The following is a 27,982-nucleotide window of genomic DNA, read 5'->3' as shown; positions in this document are numbered from 1 at the left end:
CACTGAATATGACTTTCATCCAGTCATCCACAGTCCGCGATTGCTTTTCTTTAGCCCATTGTAACCTTGTTTTTTTCTGTTTAGGTGTTAATGATGGCTTTCGTTTAACTTCTCTGTATGTAAATCCCATTTCCTTTAGGCGGTTTCTTACAGTTCGGTCACAGACGTTGACTCCAGTTTCCTCCCATTCGTTCCTCATTTGTTTTGTTGTGCATTTTCGATTTTTGAGACATATTGCTTTAAGTTTTCTGTCTTGACGCTTTGATGGCTTCCTTGGTCTACCAGTATGTTTGCCTTTAACAACCTTCCCATGTTGTTTGTATTTGGGCGAGAGTTTAGACACAGCTGACTGTGAACAACCAACATCTTTCGCAACATTGCGTGATGATTTACCCGCTTTTAAGAGTTTGATAATCCTCTCCTTTGTTTCAATTGACATCTCTCGTGTTGGAGCCATGATTCATGTCAGTCCACTTGGTGCAACAGCTCTCCAAGGTGTGATCACTCCTTTTTATATGCAGACTAACAAGCAGATGTGATTTAATGCAGGTGTTAGTTTTGGGGATGAAAATTTACAGGGTGATTCCATAATTTATTCCTCAGAATTGAGTGAGTCCATATTTTTTTCCTCTGCTTGGTCTAAAAAAGTAACCGTTACTGACTGCCACAATCTTTTTTCTTGATTTCTTATAGTGTTTCTTAAAGCCAGAAAGTTGCCATTTGAAATGACTTTAGTTTTGTGTCATGTCTGTGATCTGCTTTTTTTCTACAAAATTAAACAACTGAATGAACATCCTCCGAGGCCGGTGATTCCATAATTTTTGCCAGGGGTTGTACAACCGCCCAGTTCTTCACATCTCTTCAGCAGATTCCTTGACCATCAGATACCCATGTTGATGGTTTCCTTCACCACTGTTGAGTGACTTGCATGTGCAATCAAAACCGAATTCTTTCACATCTGGTTCTTGTGTTTGAAACAGCAAGCAACAGACCACATAAGAGTTTAGACACTCACATAGAGAGGATCATTATGGAGCTGGAAATTAATGATGTGCAGTATTGGAAACTGGAGAAGCAGGAGTACAGTTGTTACCAGTGAGATGAGACCAGTTAACTTCCCATAGTGAGTCATTGGAAAGCTACAGACGGGAGAGATGGGAGAGGTGAGAAATTATCAGTGGATGAAAAGGGAACATATTCAGAACATTACGAAAGTATAATTTTGGACCTGAAATCAAAATCAAAAGCGAAGAATATTTGCTTTGGGTAAAAGTACTCTCAAAGGTGTCTTATTGCTCCTTGTTGGATGAAGCGCAGAGACGTTTCCGTGCAGTGGTACTATTCTAAATTATGGAGTATACCCATATCCCACCAGAACTCTGTGCTGTAGCCACGGGAAGTTAAAACACATGCATATTAGCCCAGACTCATGATTTTTCTTTTCCTCCATGATACTATCACACTGCAAAAAAGGGTGTCTAAAAACAAGATCAAAACACTCAGTGTGAGGGAAAATGCACTCAAAGCAAAGGAAATTATCTGTCCATGCAGCAAGATAATTTCACTTGACAGGATTTCTTGAATTAAGATTGTTAAATCTAGAAAGAAGATTAGAGTGCAAATTAAATGAACTCCCCCCACCCAAAAAGACAATTTATCTAACTACTAAACCCAAGATTGTTTTTTTTTATCTTGGTAAGAACCAATAATTTGCAATGCACAAAGTCTTTTGATAGCTAATTTTAACACCAGCCATAACCACATGCATCCCCCCAACAGGGGCACCCCAAATTATTTTGTAACACCATCACAAAATGTTAGTGATGGCGATCTGAACTAAAAGATTAAATTACTTTTCATGAGGTCACAACAAAGTGATGTGTCATTTTAAAGCATTTCAAATTATCATTTTCTGCACTTCTTTATACACTCAACAAAAATATAAATGCAACACTTTTCGTTTTGCTCCCATTTTGTATGAGATGAACTCAAAGATCTAAAACTTTTTCCACATACACAATATCACCATTTCCCTCAAATATTGTTCACAAACCAGTCTAAATCTGTGATAGTGAGCACTTCTCCTTTGCTGAGATAATCCATCCCACCTCACAGGTGTACCATATCAAGATGCTGATTAGACACCATGATTAGTGCACAGGTGTGCCTTAGACTGTCCACAATAAAAGGCCACTCTGAAAGGTGCAGTTTTGTTTTATTGGGGGGGGATACCAGTCAGTATCTGGTGTGACCACCATTTGCCTCATGCAGTGCAACACATCTCCTTCGCATAGAGTTGATCAAGTTGTCAATTGTGGCCTGTGGAATGTTGGTCCAATCCTCTTCAATGGCTTTGCGAAGTTGCTGGATATTGGCAGGAACTGGTACACGCTGTCATATACGCCGGTCCAGAGCATCCCAAACATGCTCAATGGGTGACATGTCCAGTGGGTATGCCGGCCATGCAAGAACTGGGACATTTTCAGCTTCCAAGAATTGTGGACAGATCCTTGCAACATGGGGCCGTGCATTATCCTGCTGCAACATGAGGTGATGTTCTTGGATGTATGGCACAACAATGGGCCTCAGGATCTCGTCACGGTATCTCTGTGCATTCAAAATGCCATCAATAAAATGCACCTGTGTTCTTCGTCCATAACAGACGCCTGCCCATACCATAACCCCACCGCCACCATGGGCCACTCGATCCACAACACTGACATCAGAAAACTGCTCACCCACACAACGCCACACACGCTGTCTGCCATCTGCCCTGAACAGTGTGAACCGGGATTCATTCGTGAAGAGAACACCTCTCCAACGTGTCAAACGCCAGCGAATGTGAGCATTTGCCCACTCAAGTCAGTTACGACGACGAACTGGAGTCAGGTCAAGACCCCGATGAGGACGACGAGCATGCAGATGAGCTTCCCTGAGACGGTTTCTGACAGTTTGCGCAGAAATTCTTTGGTTATGCAAATCGATTGTTTCAGCAGCTGTCCGAGTGGCTGGTCTCAGACGATCTTGGAGGTGAACATGCTGGATGTGGAGGTCCTGGGCTGGTGTGGTTACACGTGGTCTGCGGTTGTGAGGCTGGTTTGATGTACTGCCAAATTCTCTGAAATGCCTTTGGAGACGGCTTATGGTAGAGAAATGAACATTCAATACACGAGTAACAGCTCTGGTTGACATTCCTGCTGTCAGCATGCCAACTGCACGCTCCCTCAAATCTTGCGACATCTGTGGCATTGTGCTGTGTGATAAAACTGCACCTTTCAGAGTGGCCTTTTATTGTGGGCAGTCTAAGGCACACCTGTGCACTAATCATGGTGTCTAATCAGCATCTTGATATGGCACACCTGTGAGGTGGGATGGATTATCTCAGCAAAGGAGAAGTGCTCACTATCACAGATTTAGACTGGTTTGTGAACAATATTTGAGGGAAATGGTGATATTGTGTATGTGGAAAAAGTTTTAGATCTTTGAGTTCATCTCATACAAAATGGGAGCAAAACCAAAAGTGTTGCGTTTATATTTTTGTTGAGTGTATATGTTTTCCATCCCCAATCAAATTTTAATCAAAATACGCTCTTCTTCTGAACATCTAGAATGACCCATTTTACTTAGATTTTCAGAGAGAAATGCACCACAGCCCGCATGTACAAGATTTGCTGCCTTCATTCATAGAAAAATGCAGACACTGCTATTTTTGGAACAGCCTAATATTCTGTTTTCTTCACTTTCTGCAAAGCAATACCAAATTTTATAAATTTTTCTTCATGTTTTGATTTGAAATAGAATGTACAGCAGACATCTCAAACCGATTCCAGAATGGACCACAGGATTTCACTGATTAACTGATTCCATCTGCTCAGTGTGATGTTAATCAGTTATAATCGATAATAAAGATTTTGAGCTTTACTCACTTTTAATCACACTGCCATTATTTTGAACAAAACTGCATGTGATTAAATTGTGAAGGTGATCTGGAATATATTCTGGAACTTAGATTCTGGAACATCACAAACTTGTGAGAGCGTGTTGATGATATTTGGTGAGCATATTGATAATGTCCTAGAAAATGAGGGCTGTTATTTGGAATTTTATCCAGCACATGCACTCCCCCCCTCCGAAATAGAAAATATTGTGAGAATATTGCAAAGGGTGGGGGGTGGGGGGGATTGATTTGTTACATTTACTTTGATTTCTGTCTCTTTGAAGACAGTATGAATCCAAGACGTGTTACAGCCAGCATGCCAAACCAGTAATTTGCATAATAATGGTAATAAAAAAAACCTCACGCATTTCTTTGTATGTGCGCATGCAGAGGATGGTTGATAGGTTGTAACTAAGGGCTCGAAACTGTGCAAGAAGCTGGACAATAGCGAGTGGATACTACAGTGGTGGAAGCTAAAAAACTAAAATGTATGATTTTCATTCAGAGTGGGAGGAGGATTATTTTTTCGTACGTATATTCAAATGTCAAGTCCATCTGTCGTATCTGCAGTGCAAATGTGGCTTTACCATAGAAAGGGAATTTGGACCATCATGTCAAAAAGGTCCACAAGAGCTACTATGTAACAGGTGCTTTACTGACTTTTCACCCATTGAGCCTGTTGTCAGTTTTCTCTGTTTTCCATTTGTGGGAAATATAGATGTGGATTGTATAACATCTAAAGTGGCTTCACTCTTCAACCTGGATAGCTGTGCTATTGAGAATGAGATCCTCACACTGAAAAATGACATTGATCTTAAATCCAGAGCAACATCTGACATGAACGTGCAATTCTGGAAGTACATGGAATTACCCCAACCTCAGACAAACTGCACAGAATTTGACTGCTCTTTTTGGATCAACGTATTTCCGTGAGCCTGCCTTTTCACATATGGACATCATCAAGTCAAAATACAAATCCACCATGACTGATGATCACCTTGCAGCGTGCTTGTGGCTGCACTCTTGTCCTACTGTCTGGACTATGAGAGAATAGCTTCCTCCGCTCAGTGCCAGAAGTCCCACTAAGGTAGGGAACAACTTTTCCAACTTGAATTAGGCATTGTGTTATTTGCAGTGTTGTCAAAGTAACTTTGAAAAGTTACTTTTTTAGTTACTTTTTTAGTTGCTTTATACAGTTACTTTATGCAGTTACTTCATTAGCAACTTTATGCAATTACTTTATTAGAAGCTGCCAAATACTTGTAACTAATAAGTATTGGAACTAATAAGGTAACTAGTAATCTAACTTGGTTACTCTTAAGACTGAGCAATTAGCAAAGTAACTAATACTTTTGTGAGTACTAAATCTTAAAAATAACCAAGTTAGATTATGAGTTACTTTATTAATTACATTCAGCAGCTGCCAACAAGTTGTCCACCGCTGCTAATGAAGTAACTGTATAAAGTAACTGTAAAATATAACTGTATAAAGTAACTGAAGTAACTTTTCAAAGTTGCTTTGGCAACACTGGTTATTTGGGTTGGTTGTTATGTTGTTACTGGCCGAATTGTGCTTATTCTTTGCACTACGTATGTTTACATCAATAATGTATTGTTATTATTGTTAAAACTTTATCTTTGTGCCACAAAATTGTGTTATGATATTCTTGTACAATAAATTGTGGCTATGCTACAGCTGTCGGTGTTGTTTGGTAGATCTCGATACACTATCAACTTTAAAAGTAGATCTTGGTTCAAAAAAGATTGGGCATCCCTGTGTTAAAGTATGTTTTGTGCAGTCAAGTTCATTCCTTTTGTTAAAATATGTGTGGTGTCTGTAGGAACGTACACAACAGCGATAAATGATTGCTCTGTTACAAACATAAAGCAGTTGTTGATGGTTTGCAGGAAGAAGGTGAGGTACTGCAGATGGAGGACAGGGATGGTGAAACACATGCAGAATAAAAAGCACTGCAAAGCGCTGAGGAAGAGGCAGATAATGGACGAGCGGATGTCTGATTCCTGCCTGGTCTCTCCTACGAAAAAGGCAGAAAGATAATGATCAACACACATTCTGACAGGATGTTCCACTAACATGACGTACAGCACAGATCCATGAGGTCTACATTCCAGGAGGTTGAATTCACAGAAGAGAGAATTTGACAACTGACCTGCAGCCAGAGGCCTGTTCTTGTTTCTGTCCATGATGAGACCGACTGCAGGCGCAAACAGAATTCCGCTCATCTGGATGACAGCGAACACGTTGGTGTAGTGACTCACTGTGGGAAGAAAAGAGTGTGTTGGGGTTGAACTGAACCAGACAGAGTGATGAGTAACAAATTACAAAAGTTCAACTCAATACTTTGTAACATAATCTTGGTTGGCAATGACAGAGGTCAAATGTTTCCTGACTTCACCAGGTTTGCACACACTGTAGCTTATATTTTGGCCCATTCCTCCATGCAGATCTCCTCTAGAGCAGTGATGTTTTGGGGCTGTCGCTGGGCAACATGGACTTTCAACTCCCTCCACAAATTTTCTGTGGGGTTGAGGTCTGGAGACTGGCTTGGCCACTCCAGGACCTTAAAATGCTTTTTACGGAGCCATTCCTTTGTTGCCCGAGCGGTGTGTTTGGAATCATTGTCATGCTGGAAGACCCAGCCACGTTGCATCTTCAATACTCTCACTGATGGAAGGAGGTTTTGTCTTAAAATCTCATGATACATGGCCCCGTTCATTCTTCCCTTAACACGGATCAGTCATCCTGTCCCCTTTGCAGAAAAACAGCCCCAAAGCATGATGTTTCCACCCCCATGCTTCACAGTAGATATGGTGTTCTTGGGATGCAACTCAGCATTCTTCTTCCTCCAAACATGACGAGTTGAGTTTTTACCAAAATGTTCTATTTTGGTTTCATCTGACCACATGATATTCTCCCAATCCTCTTCTGGATCATCCATATGCTCCCTGGCAAACTTCAGACAGGCCTGGACATTACTGGCTTAAGCAGGGGGACACACCTGCCACTGCAGGATTTGAGTCCCTCTCTGTGTAGTGTGTAGCCTTTGTTACTTTAGTCCCAGCTCTCTGCAGGTCATTCATCAGGTCCCTCCATGTAGTTCTGGGATTTTTGCTCACCGTTTACAGGATCATTTTGACCCTACGGGATGACATCTTATGTGGAGACCCAGATCGGGGGAGATTATCAATGGTCTTGTATGTCTTCCATTTTCTTACAATTGCTCCCACAGTTGATTTATTCACACCAACCTGCTTGACTATTGTAGACTCACTCTTCCCAGCCTGGTGCACATCTAATTTTCTTCCTGGTGTCCTTCGACAGCTCTTTGGTCTTGGCCATGGTTGAGTTTGGAGTCTGACTGTTTAAGGCTGTGAATAGGTGTCTTTTATACAGATAACGAGTTCCAACAGGTGCCATTAATACAGGTGACAGGTGGAGGACAGAACAGCTTCTTATAGAAGAAGTTACAGGTCTGAGAGCCAGAAATCTTGCTTGTTTGTGGGTGATCAAATACTTATTTTCCACCATAATTTCAAAATAAATTCTTTAAAAATCCTACAATGTGATTTTCTGGATTTTTTTTTTTCTCATTTTGTCTCTCACAATTGAAGTGTACCTGTGTTGAAAATTAAAGACCTCTCTCATCTTTCTAAGGAGGAGAACTTGCACAAATACTTGACTAAATACTTTTTTTACGCCACTGTAATTTATAAATTATGAATGCAGTCGTTCCTCTGTTGTGATGCAGAAAAGTCTGGGATACACTTCTTTAGAATTTGTGCTGGTCTCATTCAGTTCAGTGTGAGAATTCAGAGTGGTCTGCATCATCATCATCAGCGTGCTGTCAGTGTGGAACAGCAACATGTTTAACATGCAACACTCAGAAAAACATTTTCTAACTCACCCAGCTTTTTGTCACCCTTGGCCAGTCGGGTCAGCATGGGATTGAGGGTGCATAAGTACAACCACTGGCAGAAGTACACAATGCTGTACCACATCAGGGTGAACATGAAGAGACCAGAGAATACACAACTCCGGAAAGTAACTGTTGGACAGAAGTAGAGCGGAAAAATGAAAAAAAAAGAAAGAAAAATAAATAAATAAAAAGAGATAACTGCGAGGTAACTTCTATTTCAATATTATTTTGGAACAGGCAGCAATGTATTTCATGCAAATTAATGTAAAAAAAACATGAAGTTTAAAGATTTTCTGCACATATTTTTTTTTTGTTTTTCATTTGTAGGCTACGCATTACTATTTAATGTCTCACTGAGTTACTGTTATTATCTTATGTGCTTTCATTATTTATTAACTGTAGTTATTCAAATTTAATTTTCATCTCAAACCAAGTTTTAATTTCACCAAATTTCCTATTGGGGAAGCACTTTGTAACTTTAAAACCTGCAATATAATAATAATAATAATAATAATAATAATAACTAGGACTGCAAGCAGTCATATACGGGCCCTCGTGTCCACACCACCACCTCCCCAGGCCAGCACATCCCCTTGTGACCAGATGTGGGCATTAGCGTACAGGGACAGACAGTCATCACACAGTTCAAGTTTCAAGCAAATCAGACAATGTATTAAGGAGTTATGACAAGTTGATGGTTCATCCAATAGAAGGCAATAAGAGCACAAACAGAGGGGGCAAGTGTGTTCAGGGGCTGACATTCATCACACGTGAAGTTTCAAGTCAATCACACAATGTATGTAGGAGTTATCATGACTTGATTTTCCATGGCTAAGGGTCAAAATGGTGGCGCCATAGCAGTCACACCCTTTGACATAGAAAAAAGCATTTGGTAACTTGTGATCAGTATTGTCTCTGGATAATCTGAAAGAAATTTGAAGTGCATGAGAGAAAATCCCTAGGAGGAGGTCACTCAAATACAACATGTGGAAATCACGCCAAAATGACATGAAAATTCAAAATGGCCAACTTCCTGTTTGGAGTAGACCAATGGTGTAAGAGACTTTTTTGTACATCTATGCAAGTCACATGTGTACCAATTTTCGGGTCCCTACTGCAAAAAAACCCTATGGGTAGGAGCTTGCTTTTGAAAGTTTCAAGGGGGCGCTATCGAGACACTTTGCCCCATCTATGGGCAGCACCCCTATGAATTGTAAGAGGTTGACCTGTGTATCAAATTTCATGATGATATGTCAAAATTAAAGCCATCAAAAAGAAGAACATAATTTCATGGCGAAGGGTCGATATTCGGCATGCCGCCACACAAACACCATTACTCGTAGCTTCATGTGTACCAAATTTCATGAGGCTATGACAAAAGAACCCCAATGGGGAGGGTTTTGTGAACATTTGTAGGACGCGCCATTTCATTACGATCATGTGCATGATCCCCAAAATATCGAATTTCGGATCTGGCCGGATGACTTTGCAAAGTTTTGTGAGTTTCTGAGCATGAGAAAGGACCAACATTGGGGCTTGAAAAGTGTGAATAATTATAATAATAACTAGGACTGCAAGCATTCATATACGGGGCACCATGTCCGCACCACTGCTTCCCCAGGCCAGTGAGATTTCTTTTCAGGGTCTGACCCCCATCACACGTGAAGTTTCAAGTAAATCAGACAAAGCATGAAGGAGTTATCATGAATTGATGTTCCATGGTGAAAGGTCAAAATGGCCAAACCCTTCGACATAAAAAAAAGCTTTTGATATCTTTTGTTCAGTATGGTCTCTGGATGATCTGAAATTAATTTGAAGTGCATGGAACAAAATCCATAGGAGGGGTTCGTTCAAATACAACGTGCGGAAATCACACCATAATGACACAAAAATTCCAAATATCCGACTTCCTGTTTGGAGTAGACCAGTGGTGCAAGAGACTTTTTTGTATGTCTATCCAAGTCAAACGTGTACCAATTTTCATCTCACTACTCCAAAAAAGAAAAAAAAAACATGGGGGATGTTATGTGTCGGACGCAGCTCGGAGAACCGACCAGCGTTTGAAGGACCCAGTATGAAATAAGCAGAGCACGGTACAAAGGCTAACTGAATTTAATACATAACAGTGATACATAAAAATACAAAAGAAAGTGCGGTCTGGCGTGGTGCGCTCCCAGCAGCGCTAACGGTCCGGAGCCAGAAGCTGTTCGGACTCAAGGACCCCGCCGACACCCCCCAGGTGGCCGCAACAAACCGAGTCTGTGAAAGAAGGAACCATTATGTGAGTCCACACTCTACACACAGAGAGAACACTTAAAGGTGTACAAACAGCAAACACTTCCTGGCTTGATTACTAATCAACTTCCCAACCTGCAGGCATGGAACATCCAGTTCACAAAACTCCACTGCAGTGGAAGTCGATACATGACTAACATACAGCTCAATATAAAAAGGTGTGAGGGACACCACATTTACTGACTGTATAAATGTTAGTCACAAAATCTAACGTACCTCAGGAAGTGTGCTGACGAGCGTGAGACCTCACCCCCTCCTCTTTCACAGACCATGCATCAGACCTGGACGTTCTCTGCATCCACTGATGATGAGATGGCTCCCGAGACGACGATCTTACCCGTCTGGTCACAAAGTCGAGTCTCTGGCAAATACACACTGTGCACTCCAGTCTTAAATGCCACCATGTTCCAATCCATGCAGATGCACCACAGCTGTGAGTCCTGATGAGCCGCAGGTGATCAGGGTGAGGTCCTGATAAACTCAGCAACACAGCCACTCAGTCCCAAATGCAAGCCACCTGGAAGGAAAAACAAAAGACAGAAACAAAAAGGCAGCCAGGCCCCCCAGCCATACAACAGTACCCCACCCTCACGGGAAGCCTCCCGGCGACCACACAAACCTGGCCCAGGAGAAACACCCCCCTCCAGGGACCATGGCTGGAAACCGTATCCGCATTCATCATCAAACAGAACGGTTGATGTCTTCTCCTCTGGCTGCATCTTTGCCTCTGTTTCCGTCAGTCACCTAGCACAGGTGTGGCCAGGAGTTCTCAAACCTGTGCGGTCAGCCCTTGTCCAACCATGCTCACAGTCTGGTTAGTCATAAAACCAAAAAGACAAACACAAACAATCAAAACACCCCCCCCCCTCCCCAGAGGCCCACTCCATCAAACACCGGGAAGGGGAGAAAAGAAAAACAACCCAAACTTAAGCTAACAAATAAAAATGCTAACACACACCCCCCCCCAACGACATGTAGGGACCAACACCCCCCAGAGCACATCCCGCCAGCTCCAGGAGTAATAACCACAGCCGAGGTCCCTCTGGGATCCAACGTCACCCACGGGGACTCCCAGCGCCTCCCAGAGGACCACTCGTCAACCCCAGGAGACGCCTCCCCTCATGACCAACGGACCCAGCCCCGGCCATCTATGGCTAGATGGACCCACAGCCCTTTCCCCCCCAGAGGACACCACAGTCAAACCCTGAGGGCGGAAACTGGGGGGAAAAACAAAAGGAGAAACCCCCCCCCCCCCCAGGTGCAGCGGTTACCTGGGAAACGCCCAGCATAACCAAACTGCACCACTCCAGAAACGCCGACACTACGGCTCACACGGCTGGAGCCAGAGGAGAAGAGAGGGAACAAAAAGAAAACACCCCCCCCCCTCCCCCAGGTGCAGCGGTTACCTGGGAAACGCCCAGCATAACCAAACTGCACCACTCCAGCAACGCCGACACTACGGCTCACACGGCTGGAGCCAGAGGAGAAGAGAGGGAACAAAAAGAAAACACCCCCCCCCCCCCCCCAGGTGCAGAGGTTACCCGGGAAACGCCCAGCATAACCAAACTGCACCACTCCAGCAACGCCGACACTACGGCTCACACGGCTGGAGCCAGAGGAGAAGAGAGGGCACAACAAAAAAAAAAGAGAAAAAAAAAAAAAAAAAAAAACAATTACCCCCCCCCATGACCCCCCAGGGGACCGTCCCATCAAACCCTGGGAGGTGAAACTGAAAGAAATAAAAGAAAGACTAACCAGACTAACATACAGTTGCTCGGGTCCTTTTTTTTTGTTTGTTTGTTTGTTGTTTTGGCAGAACTGCAGGGTCACGACCCCAGACACTAAATAGTGAAAAACAAAAAATAAAATCCCACACAAAAACCAACTCAAAAAACACCCACACAAAATGAACTAACACAAAACAAGTGATTTATACCGTCAAGCTCCAACAAATGGAACACACCTGTTCCAACTTAAGAGCTTGACGGTAATGTGACTCAGTCACCAAAAGAGGGAGCCAAAGTGCTAAAAATGAAAAACCCCCTTTGGTGACAAAAAACAAACGGGCTGCATCTTCGTGCGCAGCTGTGTGCAACACACAACCAAAATGTGCTCAACTAAATAACGCCGGAGCTGATACAACAGACGCAGCAGTTATCTTTATCCGGGGAAACGGGGCTACAACTGTAACACAGGAAGCTCAGCGAGCCGTGCCACAGAGCTCCGCCGGGCGCGTGCACCCATTACAGACACACTCTTGCAGCTCCCGTTTAAACCTCTTATCCGGTCGGAGCGTGACGCGAAGCTGTCGCCAGTCACGCTCCACCACGACCCACGGATAAGGCACAACACAGGAACACGGCTGCAAGAGAGCACAAATCAGTATTCAGTAATGGGTCTCAAACACGCACCATCCGGGCGGAGAGCACCCGCAACTGATCCGGATAACTACTGAACGTCTGCTGCCGCCTTCCCGGCGCGTTACCATCTCTGCTACCGCTGGGTCCGTGATGTTTGGCCAGAAACTACTGTTATGTGTCGGACGCAGCTCGGAGAACCGACCAGCGTTTGAAGGACCCAGTATGAAATAAGCAGAGCACGGTACAAAGGCTAACTGAATTTAATACATAACAGTGATACATAAAAATACAAAAGAAAGTGCGGTCTGGCGTGGTGCGCTCCCAGCAGCGCTAACGGTCCGGAGCCAGAAGCTGTTCGGACTCAAGGACCCCGCCGACACCCCCCAGGTGGCCGCAACAAACCGAGTCTGTGAAAGAAGGAACCATTATGTGAGTCCACACTCTACACACAGAGAGAACACTTAAAGGTGTACAAACAGCAAACACTTCCTGGCTTGATTACTAATCAACTTCCCAACCTGCAGGCATGGAACATCCAGTTCACAAAACTCCACTGCAGTGGAAGTCGATACATGACTAACATACAGCTCAATATAAAAAGGTGTGAGGGACACCACATTTACTGACTGTATAAATGTTAGTCACAAAATCTAACGTACCTCAGGAAGTGTGCTGACGAGCGTGAGACCTCACCCCCTCCTCTTTCACAGACCGTGCATCAGACCTGGACGTTCTCTGCATCCACTGATGATGAGATGGCTCCCGAGACGACGATCTCACCCGTCTGGTCACAAAGTCGAGTCTCTGGCAAATACACACTGTGCACTCCAGTCTTAAATGCCACCATGTTCCAATCCATGCAGATGCACCACAGCTGTGAGTCCTGATGAGCCGCAGGTGATCAGGGTGAGGTCCTGATAAACTCAGCAACACAGCCACTCAGTCCCAAATGCAAGCCACCTGGAAGGAAAAACAAAAGACAGAAACAAAAAGGCAGCCAGGCCCCCCAGCCATACAACAGGGGAGGGGTTTTTGAATATTGCAAGGGGTGCCATAGAGGCATTTGAAAGAGGTTGTCGTTATTGACCGTTGTATCAATTTTCATGATGATATGACAAATTAAAGCCATCAAAAGGAATAACGTAACTTCATGGCAAAGGATCTATATTCGGCATGTGGCCACACAGACACCATTACTGTTTGCGTCACGGCGATCATCATGGTACATTCACCAATTTCTTCTGCATGTTTTACAAGTGGAACAAAGTTGATGGGTTAACTTTGTCACATCAGTACATGTTAAAGTATAATATTCCATGGTGAAGGGTCAAAATGGCAGCCCCATAGCGGCCACACCCTTTGACATAGAAAAAAGCTTTGGAAAACTTTTAACCAGTTTGGATGGTCTGAAATAAATTTGAAGTGCATTGGACAAAATCCCTAGGAGGAGATCATTCAAATACAACATGGGGAAATCACGCCAAAATGACAAAAAAATTAAAAGTGGCCGACTTCCTGTTCAGAGTAGACAAATGGTGCAAGAGACTTTTTTGTATGTCTATGCAAGTCACATGTGTACCAATTTTCATCTCCCTACTCCAAAAAAAGCCTATGGGGAGGGGTTTTTGAAAGTTTCACGGGGGCGCTATAGAGATGAGGCTACAACAAAAATCCCCAATGGGGAGGGTTTTTGAAAATTTGCAGGTGGTGCCATTTCATCATTTTGCTGCGAACATGTGCGCGGCCCCCAAAATATTGAATTTTAAACCCCAATGGGGAGGGTTTTTTTGAAAATATGTAGGGGGTGCCATTTTGCCATTTTGCTGCGAGCATGTGCGCGACCCACAAAATATTGAATTTCGGATCTGGCTGGATGACTTTGTAATGTTTGGTGAGATTTTGAGCATGTGAAAAGGCCGAAATTGGGGCTTGAAAAGTGTGAAAATAAAATAATAATAATTCATAATAATAATAATAATAAACAGCGCAATTACAATATGGTCCTCATAGGTTTTAACCCCATACTGATACGCGGGCAATATCACCCAGAGTCATGCAGAGGCATACATTTTTATCTTATGGTTCAAATTTTAACCAAAGTAATTTTGGACAAGTTATTTAAATTAATGTCATGTCTGAAGTTTTATAAAGTGAAAATATCAGATATATGTTTTAGTTTTAAAGAAATGCGCTAATTTTAAGGTTTTAGTGTGGACATGTTGTGTCCAGGTGCATTATGGGTATGATAGGGTAATCTCAGTACGTTCACAACATGAGAAATGCATTTGAGACACTCTGATCAGGCTCCACGGACAGCAGCTGTCAAAAGAATTCTAAAGAATTGTAAATATACTTATCAATTATTAATGTCTTTTATTCTGTCGTTCATTTATTAATGTATTTGATTGTGTCTTTATATATATGTGTGTGTGTTTTGACTTTATATTACTTTCAAAGTTAACCACTGAACTACTCACATGGTAAAATGACCTTTTGCTGACTTGTGGAGTGTGAGAGCATAAATCTTGTTTAACTAAGCACAGATGAACATTTTAATTAACAGATCGGCCTTGAGCAGGAATGTTGTGGCCTGTAAACTAGCCCAGGGCTGGTGTTGTTCTGTTTCATATCTGAAAACAACTATATATGTCTGAGAACAGACCGTGAGACTCTGAGGTGGAAAGCCATAATAATTTCATATCAATGTGAGAATAGACTGTGTGACTCTGCTGTGTTTGGTGTGTTGTCTTCTGTATATGCCTGTATGCAACTTTGCTTCAATAAATTCAGGAGGTGAGTGGGCGGGCCTTTCAGAGCTGACTGGCGAGTGATGACAAGGGTCATGCCCGCCGGCTCTCTCTCCTGATCAGGAAAGAAATTCAGTGTATGGTCATTCTCTGTGATAATTTGAGTTGTCTTTTCCACCGGGTTCAACTCTGACAACAGCATTAAACTCTATTGTCTAAAACTCTTGTGAATATATTCTCTGGGTTTATAGACGTTGTTACTGTGTTTGCGTTTATTAAATTCCACGCATCTTAAATGTAGCAGAATAGCAGACACAGATTATCTGGAATTTTGTTCTGGCAAGTTTTCAAGGTCTCTACTGCCATCTACTGACCAGTAGTGTTCATGGCAGTATTCGCCCTGAAGCTGGGCTGATATTTTCAATCACTGTACTCGGTTCCAGCTCAAACTGTACCACAGAACCACATGGTGTAAAAGTTCAGAGCACACGATTTATGTTCTCACACACATTGTACATTCAAAAACGACACGTCAGACTCGTGTTTCCAGAAGCAAAACGTAAACAGAAGCTTTTTTCAATCGTAATTTACAAAAACTCTTGATGGGAGACATCAAAGTTTAAAAACAAAACAAAACAAGAAAAACATTACAAGACAGGTCTGCGGTGTTTGCACATGCACAGTGCGAGAGGTTGGACGCTTGTAGCGCTTCAGCAGTGGGATACCCTCACGACGGCCAACAAGAATCAAACAGGTTTGATTTTCATCTGACCATACGATCACCGATCAGGAGGTCGTTGTGAGATGTTAAATGCAGCTCGTTATCCATGTATACTAAACGATGCAGGGCGCGCGATTAACCTAAAACTTGGTGCTATCCAAAAAATTCTCACACAAATGAAAAATCAGCTGAAATAAAATGGTAAATGGACTGCATTTATATAGCGCTTTTCCATCTGCATCAGATGCTCAAAGCACTTTACAATTATGCCTCACATTCACCCCAATGTCAGGATGCTGCCATACAAGGCGCTCACTACACACCGGGAGCAATAGGGCATTAAAGGCCTTGCCCAAGAGCCCTTAGTGATTTTCCAGTCAGGCGGAGATTTGAACCCATGATCTTCTGGACTCAAGCCCAGGCTCAGGTTTGGTACACATGTAATCAGTCAGTGAGGCAGAGGTACAAGCAGGGTCAGGCTGAGATGCAGTCATGGACAGGCAGGGTTCTGTGGCATGAGCAAACATGGACATCTGGGGAGAGGCAAGAGGCATAGTTGAGGAGAACAGAGCAGTAATCGGAAGGTGCTGGAAAGTGTACAAAGACAACAATCTGGCAGGGAAGTGAAGGACTGTGAGATTTAAATGCATGTGGACTAATTAAGATGTGAGATGAGGAACAGGTGGCGTTGATGAGTAGCATGTGAGGAAAGATCTAGAAAGGGGCTGTGGCTTCTGGACAAAGAGTATGGATGGGGCAAGAGTGTGAGGAAGGAGTGTGGAAAGTGGAGTAATGAAATAGACAAAGACATGTGAGCAGGTGTGAGAGCGGGAGTGAATACATGAGAACTGAGAGGAGTGCAGACATGTGGCAGATGAAGACAGGATGAGACAGACAGGTGTAAGTGAGCAGTGAAGAGAATTAATGACATGACAACTAATGATAAAGCAAACATGAACTGGTAATACAAACTAGAACAAGACTGCAAAGCAAACCAGAGGATAATAAACACAGAAGATAAACTACATAAAAACTGATCAGAGAATAATAGGCAATAAAACAAAAGTAAACTGGAACAGACTGAGAAATAAACTATAAGTAAAACAGAGACTAAGTGATAACAAAACCTGATATTAAAGTACTACAGATAACAGAAAAGAGAACAGCAAAAATAAGCAAATGATAACTAAATGATAAACAATGAAAATACATACTGGCTGAACAAAACAAGAACGGAACTGAAACACGGCTGAAGTTTAAAAGTAACAAAGAAACAAAGTGACAAATCAAAAATAGAACATAGAATAAACACATGATGAAAATACAATTAATAAAACAAAGCTGTAGCAGATGGAGATGAACTATAGAAGCCTAGATCAGGGCGGGGCATGACAGTACCCCCACCCCATGCGTGCATCACCTGACAACTGAACCAACAACACCCGGACACCAGGTGGTTGGTGGGGGCCCCAGGACGGAGGGCAAACTGAGACAGAAGACACACAAAACAGCCAACAGGCTGGAGACCCCAAGGACAACTGACAACAGGACTAAAAATAGGCCAGGGAACCAATGGATGATAAACAGCAACAGACGGCCAGACACCAGGTACGACCTGGTGGCGAAACAAGGCGGGAGGCTGGCATAAGACCTGGTCCGGGGGGCGGCCACGAGGTCTCCGAAACCCTGTGATGGACTCAGTGGGCCAACAATCAGGGACACAGACTTTTATGGTGGAGTCAGAGCAACCCGAAAGAACAGAGTCAGAGTCAAAAACCCCAGAACCACCAAGAGCAGAAACCAACCCCTTAGGAGTAGAGGCCACCTTACAGGCAAGCCAAAAAAAACTGCAACAACAACAGAACCCACAACATCCCCAAAATCAAGTGAAATGACAGCTCACCATTCTTCTTCAAACCCCCATCCCAAATGACCATTTCCTCCAGGGAGCCCAGAAACCAGTTAGCCACAGTACACAGATGACATGAGAGACACTAACCAAAGCATCAAGGAGGGCACAAAAAGTGATCTGACAGGAAGTACCGAGGTGCTTAATCCAAAAACACAGGGAGTGTACAACCCAATTCATCCCATGATCTAAATGAGTTGGGAAATCTCCATTCGTCTCACAGCTCCACATCCATACAACAACCAGCTCTAATAAGTACGAGAACCAGAGACCTAACTTACAAAGATAAGGCGTAACCAAATCACATAATGCGTGGAAGGGAGCTGGAAAGGAGAACTTAAATGAGGCAACCAGATGCGAGATCCTAGGACCTGAAAGGTTCAGCCCCCACTGCAACACAACCAAAACAATGAAACTCCTCCAGAGAATGGGCTAATCTTGAAGATTTGTTCTTTTAAAAAATACAAATAATAAGAGATCTGTCCAGATAAATTCATAACACAATCCAGACTGGAACAACAATCTGGGTGCCAATAAACGAACCAAGTGCCTGCCTGAGTGGCATTAAATCACCCAAAAAGACAAGCTTTGTTGATGAAGGAACTGAAGAAAGAAAGAAATTTGCAGCTCAGCATTACACACAAGGCGATCAGTAATTGCAACAGGAGCTTGCATGAAACACAGTTCAGAATGAGATGTGGCAATTATGCAATTTCCTAACAGTGTCACAAGACAACCTTCTCAGGTTAAATTGTAGCACCTTAAAGAAATTTCCAACAGATTCACAGGCATGAAAACAGATCAGAGTAACACAGAAGAAAAGAAAAAAGTCACTAACAGTCCCACAGTCACAGTTCTCAGAGGTTGTCTTCAGAACTGACACTGGATCGGGCTGCAGTAGCTCTGGGACAGCAACACTGTCCGTCTGAAGGCAGATATGCCCCTGTGGAACCACCACTGGCTGAGACACAGGACGCTGAGTGACTCTTTCAGCAGCCAATGAGGGTGAATCTGTGGCTGCGCAGACGGCAGGTGGAAGAGAAGCAGGGGTGGCTGACGGTGATCCACTCAGTGGACAAGACGACACAGTGTGCATTTTATGTTTGACAAAAAACACTGACTGTCGTTTGTGCGTATGCACCGAACTACTTGTCACTCTTAACCTGGTCATGGTCAGTTTATGGCAAAATGATGTTCTTTACACCTCTGTAATATGGCTCCAACAGTGCTGACCGGAACATTCAGAAGTTTAGAAATCCTTCTGTAACCAGTGCCATCAGTATGGGCCCCTTCACACATAACATGATTGAAGTTGACTGGTGCATGAAGGAGGAATCGCATGCCACTCATGAAAAATCAGAGCTGCCTCGAACACCTCGTACAGCTGTCGCCACAACCATTCGTGCACATGCATTCTGCGTTTGCATGCTCCTCATGCCTGTAACCCATTCCAATGACGGGAAAGATGAGGTCGCATTGTTAGCTGATCGTGTTCGCAGCATTCGCACAGCATGTCGTACACAGGTCAGACATATTGTGCTGTGGCACAATATGCTGTATGAAATCATCACCCGACGGCGAGTGCCCTGCAAGTGCCTATTCAACCCCCTCTCAGCAGGTGTCAGCCGGAGTCCAGGTGCCACCCACAAGCATCCAACACAACTCACGGGGCACTAGCTGGCACCAGAGTAGAGGTCAGGCGACCACATTTGAGCAAATGTCATAATGTCCAACTGCCCAACGAGTGTGCCGACATGGTGATAATTATATACAGACAAGATCACATGGGGATGGGCCAGCCACATCTGAGTGAGCACAGCACGGCAAGGTGCCTCTCAGCTGATCACCGCCCAGCAACTCACTCATTGACGGCTCAGTGCACACGACGTTTTAAATTAAAAACACAGAGAACACAGCCAGAAAGAAGTATATAAATAAATACTGCAATAACTACACACACAATTACTTAAGAAATACAGAAAATAAATAATCACAGAACAAAGAAACAGAGAGTGACACTTTGTTCTGTGTGCTGATCGAAAAGGTGGGCATGTCACTGCGAGCAGCAGCTGTTGGGATCTGTGGACCCGCAAGTCACAGCTAGAGAACACGTACCATGTCATCACGGACATAACCTTACAACACTCCACTGTGATGCGCATGCATGTGCATGCTGTCCTCACATGGAAATAAATAAAAACACGTGTTTGCAACGGGCAGCAGCGAACATGTCAGCACGCACATCAGGCAGCTGCCCCATGTGACAAGCTCCATGTGACCATGTTAACACTCAGTTAGCAATTGGACGGTCAAGTCCACCATGTGAGTTATGGGCCATATGATGCGGTGTCATTCGGCGGGCCGCTCACTGGACACCTGGGCATGTGACGCCAGCTGACGTGTCTACGTTATGAGTGCACAGCTTCATTCATGTCACTCCATCTCCCTGTATACGTGCATGACCAAAGGTCATGTGGAACAGGAGGATGATCTGTATTTATTGTCCGCTTTTCATAACAGGAATCAATTATTAGCAGTGGTGTCAAAAGTACACACATTTGTTACTTAAGTAGAAGTATAGATACTGCAGTTTAAAAACACTCTGGTAAAAGTTGAAGTATCAACTTGACCTCTTTACTCGAGTAAAAGTGAAAAAGTATGTGCTCGAAAACCTACTTAAAGTATAAAAGTATAAAGTAACCTTTAAAAAAAAAAGAAAAAAAAAAGGTAGATGCCACTATATGAATTGAAAGCTTAATTTAAAAACTGATTTGTTCTACATGTGGCCCAAGACCCAAAACCCAAAATTACCCCCCAACACCACCTGCACGAAAATGTTTCAATTCTAGGAGCTCTGAAATGCAATCTGGGACTATTCCAGACAATAAACTGCAGTGAGTGCAGCATCCATTTAGTGAAGGAAAAAACAAAACAAAACACAACTTTCCTTATTCAGATTCATTCCAGTAGTATTCTGCTCTTACAAGGATGCAGCAGTTTTGTAGTTTGGCAGATAGTTCTGGAGGAAATCACTGAAGAAATTAACACATTGAACATATGGTTTGACCGAAACAAATTGTCATTAAATAAGACAGGGATGAAGTGGAGGTGTAAGAGTCACTAGGTGTTCACAGGAAACATTTATGTATGTATGTTCATTGTTAGTTGCTTTTATATTTTCTGTTGTGTTTCTATTCAGGTTCTTTTTGCCTCTTTCTCTAAAATTGTATATAATAATCATTAGCTTATTAATATATAAACAAAAATAAATTTAAGAAATATTACATTTTCAAAACAAATGCACCCGAACGTGATGAGCTGCTTAATGCTAACTTTTAACATTGAAAATGCCATAGACATGCTAACGCGTTAGCGTCGCTCCCGTTTTTAAGTTATAAAATACATCTATCAACTGTTTCAGAAGACCATAACAGGTCGGTTTAACATAGAAAAGGTAAATAATACTCACAGAAGTATGCTCTTTAGGGTTTTAGCGGGGGAAAATTAAGCGAAAGAAAGAAAGAATAAACGAAGCAATAGGTCGAAGCATTGCTTCAATCTGCGAACCACTGCTTGGATTGGTTCACAGTTCAAAGCAAAGCCGTGCTGCAGAAAAGTTGATTACAGGCGCACATGACGTGAAATATATATATAAACATTAAACTGAAGCCAAGGGTAACGAGGCTGTTTGTTTTAAAAATGTAAGGAATAGAAAGTACAGATACTTGTGTGAAAATGTAATGAGTAGAAGTCAGAAGTAGGCAGAAAAATAAGTAAAGGAGTAAAGTATAGATACCTAAAAAGTGTACTTAAGTACAGTAACGAAGTATTTGTACTTCGTTACTTGACACCTCTGCTTATTAGAGACTGCTGTGTTTTCTTTTTTATATGCAATGACAACAGATTCATGACATGAGCTGCCAACCTTTCACAGCCCACACATATGGTTGTTTGCAGTGCACAGCATCATGAAGGCAAGGTTGGACCTCCCAATAATACTCTTTATTTTATTTGGCCTTCTTGTGCATTCTCATAATGCACCACTCCAACAGACCCAAATCATACGATCAACATGACTTTGACACTGCTGTGCTTTCTTTGGCTTCGCTGATGTTGGATATTTCCAACACAGTGACTGAGATCTGGTTTCCACTTTGTATCCATAAACCCATGTCTTATCACCAGTGATGACAAGTTAAATTTCATGTATCCTTGTTTGTGGATGTAAGGACAGTCTTAGACATTTTGGATTACTTTTTATCAATTATTAAAATAAGTGTTGAAGGGGAGGTGATGGTCTCATGGTTAAGACGTGAGGCTTGAGACCAAAAGATCCTTGGTTCAAATCCCAGCCTGACTGGAAAATCACTAAGGGCCCTTGGGCAAGGTCTTTAATCCCCTATTGCTCCCGGTGTGTAGTGAGTGCCTTGTATGGCAGCACCCTCATATCAGGGTGAATGTGAGGCATTATTTGTAAAGCACTTTGAGCGTCTGATGCAGATGGAAAAGTGCTATATAAATGCAGTACATTTTTTTTTATGTCATAATCGTAAATGTACAAGTAAGCTTTATAGGGCTTATTTCAATCAATCAATCAACTTTTTTTTTATATAGCGCCAAATCACAACAAACAGTTGCCCCAAGGCGCTCTATATTGTAAGGCAAGGCCATACAATAATTATGAAAAACCCCAACGGTCAAAATGACCCCCTATGAGCAAGCACTTGGCTACAGTGGGAAGGAAAAACTCCCTTTTAACAGGAAGAAACCTCCAGCAGAACCAGGCTCAGGGAGGGGCAGTCTTCTGCTGAGACTGGTTGGGGCTGAGGGAAAGAACCAGGAAAAAGACATGCTGTGGAGGGGGGCAGAGATCGATCACTAATGATTAAATGCAGAGTGATGCATACGGAGCAAAAAGAGAAAGAAACAGTGCATCATAGGAACCCCCCCACAGTCTACGTCTAAAGCAGCATAACCAAGGGATGGTCCAGGGTCACCTGATCCAGCCCTAACTATAAGCCTTAGCGAAAAGGAAAGTTTTAAGCCTAATCTTAAAAGTAGAGAGGGTATCTGTCTCCCTGATCTGAATTGGGAGCTGGTTCCACAGGAGAGGAGCCTGAAAGCTGAAGGCTCTGCCTCCCATTCTACTCTTACAAACCCTAGGAACTACAAGTAAGCCTGCAGTCTGAGAGCGAAGCGCTCTAATGGGGTAATATGGTACTACGAGGTCCCTAAGATAAGATGGGACCTGATTATTCAAAACCTTATAAGTAAGAAGAAGAATTTTAAATTCTATTCTAGAATTAACAGGAAGCCAATGAAGAGAGGCCAACACGGGTGAGATATGCTCTCTCCTGCTAGTCCCCGTCAGTACTCTAGCTGCAGCATTCTGAACCAACTGAAGGCTTTTTAGGGAACTTTTAGGACAACCTGATAATAATGAATTACAATAGTCCAGCCTAGAGGAAATAAATGCATGAATTAGTTTTTCAGCATCACTCTGAGACAAGACCTTTCTGATTTTAGAGATATTGCGTAAATGCAAAAAGGCAGTCCTACATATTTGTTTAATATGCGCTTTGAATGACATATCCTGATCAAAAATGACTCCAGGATTTCTCACAGTATTACTAGAGGTCAGGGAAATGCCATCCAGAGTAAAGATCTGGTTAGACACCATGCTTCTAAGATTTGTGGGGCCAAGTACAATAACTTCAGTTTTATCTGAGTTTAAAAGCAGGAAATTAGAGGTCATCCATGTCTTTATGTCTGTAAGACAATCCTGCAGTTTAGCTAATTGGTGTGTATCCTCTGGCTTCATGGATAGATAAAGCTGGGTATCATCTGCGTAACAATGAAAATTTAAGCAATACCGTCTAATAATACTGCCTAAGGGAAGCATGTATAAAGTGAATAAAATTGGTCCTAGCACAGAACCTTGTGGAACTCCATAATTAACTTTAGTCTGTGAAGAAGATTCCCCATTTACATGAACAAACTGTAATCTATTAGACAAATATGATTCAAACCACCGCAGCGCAGTGCCTTTAATACCTATGACATGCTCTAATCTCTGTAATAAAATTTTATGGTCAACAGTATCAAAAGCAGCACTGAGGTCCAACAGAACAAGCACAGAGATAAGTCCACTGTCCGAAGCCATAAGAAGATCATTTGTAACCTTCACTAATGCTGTTTCTGTACTATGATGAATTCTAAAACCTGACTGAAACTCTTCAAATAGACCATTCCTCTGCAGGTGATCAGTTAGCTGTTTTACAACTACCCTCTCAAGAATCTTTGAGAGAAAACGAAGGTTGGAGATTGGCCTATAATTAGCTAAGATAGCTGGGTCAAGTGATGGCTTTTTAAGTAATGGTTTAATTACTGCCACCTTAAAAGCCTGTGGTACATAGCCAACTAACAAACATAGATTGATCATATTTAAGATTGAAGCATTAAATAATGGTAGGACTTCCTTGAGCAGCCTGGCAGGAATGGGGTCTAATAAACATGTTGATGGTTTGGATGAAGTAACTAATGAAAATAATTCAGACAGAACAATCGGAGAGAAAGAGTCTAACCAAATACCGGCATCACTGAAAGCAGCCAAAGATAACGATACATCTTTGGGATGGTTATGAGTATTTTTTTCTCTAATAGTCAAAATTTTGTTAGCAAAGAAAGTCATGAAGTCATTACTAGTTAAAGTTAATGGAATACTCAGCTCAATAGAGCTCTGACTCTTTGTCAGCCTGGCTACAGTGCTGAAAAGAAACCTGGGGTTGTTCTTATTTTCTTCAATTAGTGATGAGTAGAAAGATGTCCTAGCTTTACGGAGGGCTTTTTTATAGAGCAACAAACTCTTTTTCCAGGCTAAGTGAAGATCTTCTAAATTAGTGAGACGCCATTTCCTCTCCAACTTACGGGTTATCTGCTTTAAGCTACGAGTTTGTGAGTTATACCACGGAGTCAGACACTTCTGATTTAAAGCTCTCTTTTTCAGAGGAGCTACAGCATCCAAAGTTGTCTTCAATGAGGATGTAAAACTATTGATGAGATACTCTAACTCCCTTACAGAGTTTAGGTAGCTACTCTGCTCTGTGTTGGTATATGACATTAGAGAACATAAAGAAGGAATCATATCCTTAAACCTAGTTAAAGCGCTTTCTGAAAGACTTCTAGTGTAATGAAACTTATTCCCCACTGCAGGGTAGTCCATCAGGGTAAATGTAAATGTTATTAAAAAATGATCAGACAGAAGGGAGTTTTCAGGGAATACTGTTAAGTCTTCTGTTTCCATAACATAAGTCAGAACAAGATCTAAGATATGATTAAAGTGGTGGGTGGACTCATTTACTTTTTGAGCAAAGCCAATAGAGTCTAATAATAGATTAAATGCAGTGTTGAGGCTGTCATTCTCAGCATCTGTGTGGATGTTAAAATCGCCCACTATAATTATCTTATCTGAGCTAAGCACTAAGTCAGACAAAAGGTCTGAAAATTCACAGAGAAACTCACAGTAACGACCAGGTGGACGATAGATAATAACAAATAAAACTGGTTTTTGGGACTTCCAATTTGGATGGACAAGACTAAGAGACAAGCTTTCAAATGAATTAAAGCTCTGTCTAGGTTTTTGATTAATTAATAAGCTGGAATGGAAGATTGCTGCTAATCCTCCGCCCCGGCCCGTGCTACGAGCATTCTGACAGTTAGTGTGACTCGGGGGTGTTGACTCATTTAAACTAACATATTCATCCTGCTGTAACCAGGTTTCTGTTAGGCAGAATAAATCAATACGTTGATCAATTATTATATCATTTACCAACAGGGACTTAGAAGAGAGAAACCTAATGTTTAATAGACCACATTTAACTGTTTTAGTCTGTGGTGCAGTTGAAGGTGCTATATTATTTTTTCTTTTTGAATTTTTATGCTTAAATAGATTTTTGCTGGTTATTGGTAGTCTGGGAGCAGGCACCGTCTCTACGGGGATGGGGTAATGAGGGGATGGCAGGGGGAGAGAAGCTGCAGAGAGGTGTATAAGACCACAGCTCTGCCTCCTGGTCCCAACGCTGGACAGTCACAGTTTGGAGGATCCAAGAAAATTGGCCAGATTTCTAGAAATGAGAGCTGCTCCTTCCAAAGTGGGATGGATGCCGTCTCTCCTAACAAGACCAGGTTTTCCCCAGCAGCTTTGCCAATTATCTATGAAGCCCACCTCATTTTTTGGACACCACTCAGACAGCCAGCAATTCAAGGAGAACATGCGGCTAAACATGTCACTCCCGGTCTGATTGGGGAGGGGCCCAGAGAAAACAACAGAGTCCGACATTGTTTTTGCAAAGTTACACACCGATTCAATGTTAATTTTAGTGACCTCCGATTGGCGTAACCGAGTGTCATTACTGCCGACGTGAATTACAATCTTACCAAATTTACGCTTAGCCTTAGCCAGCAATTTCAAATGTCCTTCGATGTCGCCTGCTCTGGCCCCCGGAAGACAATTGACAATGGTTGCTGGTGTCGCTAACTTCACATTTCTCAAAACAGAGTCGCCAATAACCAGAGTTTGATCCTCGGCGAGTGTATCGTCGAGTGGGGAAAAACGGTTAGAGATGTGAACGGGTTGGCGGTGTACACGGGGCTTCTGTTTAGGGCTACGCTTCCTCCTCACAGTCACCCAGTCAGCCTGCTTTCCCGACTGCCCGGGATCTGCCAGGGGGGAACTAACGGTGGCTAAGCTACCTTGGTCCGCACCGACTACAGGGGCCTGGCTAGCTGTAGAATTTTCCACGGTGCGGAGCCGAGTCTCCAATTCGCCCAGCCTGGCCTCCAAAGCTACGAATAAGCTGCACTTATTACAAGTACCGTTACTGCTAAAGGAGGCCGAGGAATAACTAAACATTTCACACCCAGAGCAGAAAAGTACGGGAGAGACAGGAGAAGCCGCCATGCTAAATCGGCTAAGAGCTAGTAGCTACGCAACCTAGCGGATTCCTAAAAACACACAAAGTGAATAATGTGTAAATAATTTAGAGGTGATTCAGCAGAAGGAGTGCCTTAATTAAGGCACCAGACAGGCCATGAAGCAGCACAGGTAACGCACGACAACAGCGAATGCACGACAACGGTGCTCAAATAAAATAAAAATCGACTAAACACGCTGTGGAGCAGCACAGGTGCCGCACGACAACAGTGCTAAAAAAAAATAAAAACGAGCTAGTTAGCTTGCCAACGCTGATGAAAGTTAGCTGATAAAAGTGCTCCGTCACGATGTTTCGACCGTTAGAGGTCTTCCTTAGGCGTTGGAGCACAGTGAAAAAGTAAAAAAAAGTAAAAAAGTAAAAAAGTCTTGAAAAAGACTGTTGGTTCAAAGTCCAAAGCAGCAGGTAGCAGTCTCTGTGTAAACAGTCCCAACAGAGAGCCAAAATTCTGATGCAACGGCTTATTTGATTAGCTTAACTTTAGCATCAATGAAGTGCCAGTCCAGCCAACCTGTAGAGGCTTTAAGTGCAGACTTAGCCTCTACACAAGTCAAAAAAACTATAGCATTACATTAATGACACTGAAGGAGTTTAATTGTCATCCAAAGTGTGCAGTCACTAGCCTCCTGGGCTGGAATGAAACTGTTGAAATATCAAAACGTCAGATCGCATTAACCGAGTGATGACAATTCAACATGTACAAAAGGAAAATAGGACCTAGAATGGAGCCTTGAGGGACTCCACAGGTCAGTGGGGTAGATCTGAAGAAAAGTTGCCTGGCTGCACAGAACAGCTCCGCTCATTGAGGTAAGAACTAAACCAGGTGAGAGCAGAGCCTGTAATGCCCACACACTGCTCGAGACAATGCAGCAGAATCACATGTTCCACTGTGTCAAAGGCAGCTGACAAGCCTAAACGCATCAGGATGGCAGGACTACCTGAGTCAGCAGCTAAAATTAAATCATCAAAAACTCCCAGTAGAGTGGTTTTGGTGCTAGACTGGGTTTGAAGCCAGACTGAAACTTTTCGTGAACATCGTGCTGGGCTAAAAATGACTTCAACTGGATGGAGACCTCTCTCTCTAA

General features: G+C 42.7%; 1 protein-coding gene across 1 annotated transcript in view; it reads right to left on the bottom strand.

Moving 5' to 3' along the window:
• Positions 1–27,982, bottom strand: part of LOC117526670 (solute carrier family 43 member 3-like) — a 59,156-nt gene that overhangs the window by 6,730 nt on the left and 24,444 nt on the right. The window contains exons 8-11 of the mRNA XM_034188723.1: positions 7,864–8,004; positions 6,109–6,216; positions 5,787–5,973; positions 1,016–1,139 (exon numbers count right to left, since the gene is read on the bottom strand). Of these exons, the coding sequence (XP_034044614.1) occupies positions 1,016–1,139; positions 5,787–5,973; positions 6,109–6,216; positions 7,864–8,004 (560 nt within the window). The remainder of the gene's footprint in view (positions 1–1,015; positions 1,140–5,786; positions 5,974–6,108; positions 6,217–7,863; positions 8,005–27,982) is intronic.

This window comes from Thalassophryne amazonica, chromosome 15 (assembly GCF_902500255.1).
Source record: "Thalassophryne amazonica chromosome 15, fThaAma1.1, whole genome shotgun sequence".
NCBI lineage: Eukaryota > Metazoa > Chordata > Actinopteri > Batrachoidiformes > Batrachoididae > Thalassophryne > Thalassophryne amazonica.
Note: the sequence above shows the minus strand (reverse complement) of the source record. Positions and strands in the feature narration are given on the sequence as shown.